The sequence below is a fragment of the Elephantulus edwardii genome, unplaced genomic scaffold (assembly GCF_000299155.1).
Source record: "Elephantulus edwardii isolate Elephantulus edwardi_28Jun2011 unplaced genomic scaffold, EleEdw1.0 scaffold00261, whole genome shotgun sequence".
NCBI lineage: Eukaryota > Metazoa > Chordata > Mammalia > Macroscelidea > Macroscelididae > Elephantulus > Elephantulus edwardii.
This window is the reverse complement of record NW_006400011.1, coordinates 3,014,064-3,018,392: the sequence shown is the minus strand read 5'-3', so window position 1 is coordinate 3,018,392 and position 4,329 is coordinate 3,014,064. Positions and strand designations below refer to the sequence as shown.

The window sequence follows — 4,329 nt, the reverse complement described above, 5'->3', positions numbered from 1 at the left end:
TCTGTGTACAATAAAGTGAATGCAAGAAATTGCACCAAATTTAAAAAGCAACAAATAAGGAAAAATCCAATAAAGAACATATAAAAGGTAAGGAACAACAGGGGTTTCTTTTTCACCATTACAGAAGTGAAATAACCCTATAAGCTTTTAAAGCTATTGTGTTAACTTTCATTTCTAAGTTGAAGCTTTTATTAGGTGGCCCTCCTTTATTTTTCAATTAAAAAACCATTAGACTGAATTACTTTTATTAATAGTGACATCAAGTTATTGAAATGGTGACTTCATGTAGTTTTCCCCTTAAAGATGGCACTTGCTGGTACAAAGATGCAGAGATGTCTACAGCCTTCAGATGTTTACTTGAAAGGATTCTTCAACAGCAGTTTGATACTGAGTTTCCTCATCTAGCTGAAGATTCTAAAAACAGTAAAATTAATAGTTAATAAGAAAAGCACAGGCCCTTACTTAATATCTTATCCCAAACATTTTGATACATAATCCACTTAGTCAAAACAATTCATGTAACACACACACAAATAGAATGAATGAATGAATGAATGAATGAATGAATGCCAAAGATATAAATGCTTCAAGTATAATAGAAAAAAAACTAAGTTGTAATTATGTAGAAAGACTGAGTCAACAGAAAAGCAGAGAATGAAATTTTAGAATTATACTGCTTTAGGATAATCACTGATTAGCAGTATTGTCAACTGTAATACTTATCAAAAGAGATAAAACACTGTATCTCTAAAAGCCAAATGTCTGAAAGCAAATTCATTTAAAAAAGACCTTAACAGTTTTTCAAAACATAATATGATGCTAAAAAAAACTCTCTTCACTCTGATAACACTATTATTCATCTTAAAAAATGCTAATCGCTATTCATTACTATCAAAACAATTTTTGAAATTTGTAAACAACTATAAAATCTACACATAAAGCAATCTTTCAATTACATCAAAAGCATTTTACCAATACTTTACTTTTCAAATAAATATTGCCCAAAGTAACCTTTCTTAAAAGAATAATCTGCCATTAATTCATTAAAGTGCTCGAAAGCCTGAATTTTACCAGCACTAAACTAAACATCCAATGGGTGGCCAAGAGAAGGAACAGATATGTTTTGAAGATGGCACAGCCAGAATTCTCACTGGAGGCAAGAATGATGAGGCTTCACCTCACATACTTTGGACATGTTGCTAGGAAGTGCTATTCCTTGGAGAAAGACATGATGTTGGGAAGGGTGAAGGGTCAGTGAAGAGAGGAAGACCCTCAACCAGGTGGATTAATGCGGTGACTGCTGCAATGGGCTTTTGTGTGTCAGGAAGTGTGAGGATGGCACAGGATAGAACACGGTTCAGATCTTTTGTTCATACGGTTGCTATGAGTCGTGCTCAACTAGACAGCATCACCACCAACAAACTGTTCTTTTGTAATGTGCCTAAAAATTACAAACTTTTACAAAATAAAAAAACATTTCTGAAGAATGAAATTTCAATATTTATTGTAACTCATATCATATGCTTTATTATAACTCATATCATATGCAATAACTTATGTTATCTCTAGATGCCAAATAAATAAGTCTATTTAAAGATATTAACACTTAGGGAAGTCTGGTGGCCTAGTGGCAAGAAGCTGCACTGCAATCCCAGAGGAACATGGTTCAAATCCACCAGATGCTCTGCTGGAGAAGGAGGGACAATCTCCTCCAGTACCAGTCAGATCCAATTTGACGGTACACAAACAAAAAAAAAAAAAAAAAAAAATAAAAAAATAGATATTAACACTTATTAGCAGTAAATTTTGTTTTTGTCACTGCCAGAATTACATGTGCCTGTGCTTATTACCTAAACTGAAAAGCAAACCATTCTGTCAAAATTGTTGTTGTTAGGTGCCGTCAAGTTGAGTGTGATACATAGCAACCCTATGAACAACAGATCTGAACACTGTCCGTTCTATGCTGTCCTCACACTTCCTGACCCACTGGAGCCCACTGTGGCAGTCACTGTGTCCATCCACCTGATTGAGGGCTTGCCACTCTTTCACTGACCCTCCACCTTTCCCAGTATGATGTCCTTCTCTAAGAAACAGGCCCTCCTAGCAAGATGCCCGAAGCAGTGAGGCAAAGCTTCTTCATTTTTGCCTCCACATAGCACTCTGGCTGCACTTCACTTCCTCCAAGGCATATCTGTAGGTTCTTTTGGCAGTCCATGGGATGTTCAAAATTAATCAGTAATTAAATGAAGTTTTAATTACAATGAAGTAGAATAAACACAATTTTTACTACTAAAAAGTAGTAAAACATAATGCATCACCTGTGTTTTTAAATTATCCACAACACATTAAGGAAGTATGAATTAAGCTTATGTTTTCTTCAGAAATGCATTTTTATATTATATCACTTCCTGTGAGAATCTGGTTAAAAGCAGTCAACTAAGGCCAGGATTCATCATGTAGTCTGGCTCTGCCTGGAATTAGGTGCCTTCATTTTTAAAGACAGTATCACACATACTGAATGCTATGACAAGTAACTTTTACTGCATGGAAAAATGCATCCTCCTTCATATGTCTGTTGTTAATTTTATATTCACTAATAAAGTTTTCCCTTAAATGCAGAATACTTATATAAAAATATTATCTCATCATGCTCTCCCTTTAATAATTTTCTCTCTAGTACAAAAAAAAATGGAAGGGAATTTAACTTTTTACTACTTCTACAAGTCAAATTTAACCTCTGTAACATTAAAAACTGAACTTACTTCATATCCATTAGTGTCACAGCTTGAGTTAAACTCAAGATTAGATTAAAAATGCTAATTTATCTAGACTATTTAAATTATGGTGTTCATTTGTGTATACCATCAAGTCGGAACCAACCCTCCAGCAGGTTTTTAGAGGCAGTTAATTGCACAGGAGGAGACTGCCCATCCTTCTCCTGCAGAGCAGATGGTGGATTTGAACCATGTGTCTTCAGGATTACAGCGTAGCTTCTTGCAACTAGACCACCAGAGATGAGTTGTGGAAGGATATCAAGACTATCATCAAGGAAGAGTGCAAAAGGTCATTACAAAGACAGAGGAGGAAGAAAAGACCAAAATGGACATCAGAAAAGAGACTGAATACTGTACTAGAGAGCCAAGAAGCCAAAGCAGAGGGAAGAATTCAAGATACTCATGAGCTAAACAGAAGATTCCAAAAGGCAGTGCAGGAAGACAAAGTAAAATATTACAATGAAATGTGCAAGAGGCTGGAGTCAGAAAATCAAAAGGGCTGAACTCGCTCAGCATTTCTTAAACTTAAGGAACTGAAGAAAAAATTCAAACCTCGAGTTGTTACACTTAAGGATGCTTTGAGCAAAATATTAAATGATCCAGAAAGTCTTAAAAGAAGATAGAAAGAGTATACAGAATCACTGTATTGAAAGGAATTGGCAGACACAGAAGAATTTAATGAAACGACATATGAGCAAGAGCCTATGGTAATAAAGGAAGAAGTTCAAGCTACTTTGAAGGAAATGGCAAAAAATAAGACCCCGGGAATTGATGGTATTTCAACTAACAGAGACTGCCCTAGATGTGCTCACCAAGTTGTGTGAAGAAACCTGGAGGACAACCACTTGGCCAACTGACTGGACAAGATCTATATTTGTTCCCATTCCAAAGAAAGGTGACCCAACAGTGTGGAAATTATCGAACATAACAAATACACAAATTGAGACAGACTAGGAATAAGGATTGGCCATCCACTTTCTAAATGAAAGGCCTTCAAAAACCCTATGTACAACAGAGTACACTTGGACTAGCGACATGGCAATTGAGACAGATCTTAGAAATGGAAACACAAAGGAGGAACAGCTGTAGGCAGACATTAGTGATTGAAACATGGAATGTGAGAAACATGAATGTAGGAAAATTGGACACTGTTAAGAAAGAAATGCAATGCATAAATATTGACATACTAGGTATTGGCGAAATGAGATGGCTTGGCAAGGGACATTCTAAATTAGGTGATCATATGATCTACTATGCTGGGGATGAAAAGGTGAGAAAAAACAGGGTTGGTTTCATAATTTAAAAAGTCATTTCTAGATCCATTATGAAATACAATGTGGTAAGTGACAGGATAATATCCACACACATACAAGGAAGTCCAGTGAATACCACTATCATTCAAATATATGCACCAACAACTAGAGCCAAAGAGGAGGAAATGGAAGATTTCTACCAACTTTTGCATCAGAAATTGATCAAACATGCAATCAAGATGCATTGATAATAATGAGTGACTGGAACGCAAAGGTTGGGAACAGAGAAGAAGGTTCAGTAG

At 35.8% G+C, this 4,329-nt stretch overlaps 1 protein-coding gene across 2 annotated transcripts in view; it reads right to left on the bottom strand.

The window, feature by feature from the left end:
• Positions 1-345: 345 nt before the first annotated feature.
• Positions 346-4,329, bottom strand: part of RNF138 (ring finger protein 138, E3 ubiquitin protein ligase) — a 44,819-nt gene continuing 40,835 nt past the window's right edge. For both annotated transcript variants that reach the window (XM_006899557.1, XM_006899558.1), the window contains one exon: positions 346-414. In XM_006899557.1, coding sequence (XP_006899619.1) covers positions 346-414 — 69 coding nt within the window. The remainder of the gene's footprint in view (positions 415-4,329) is intronic.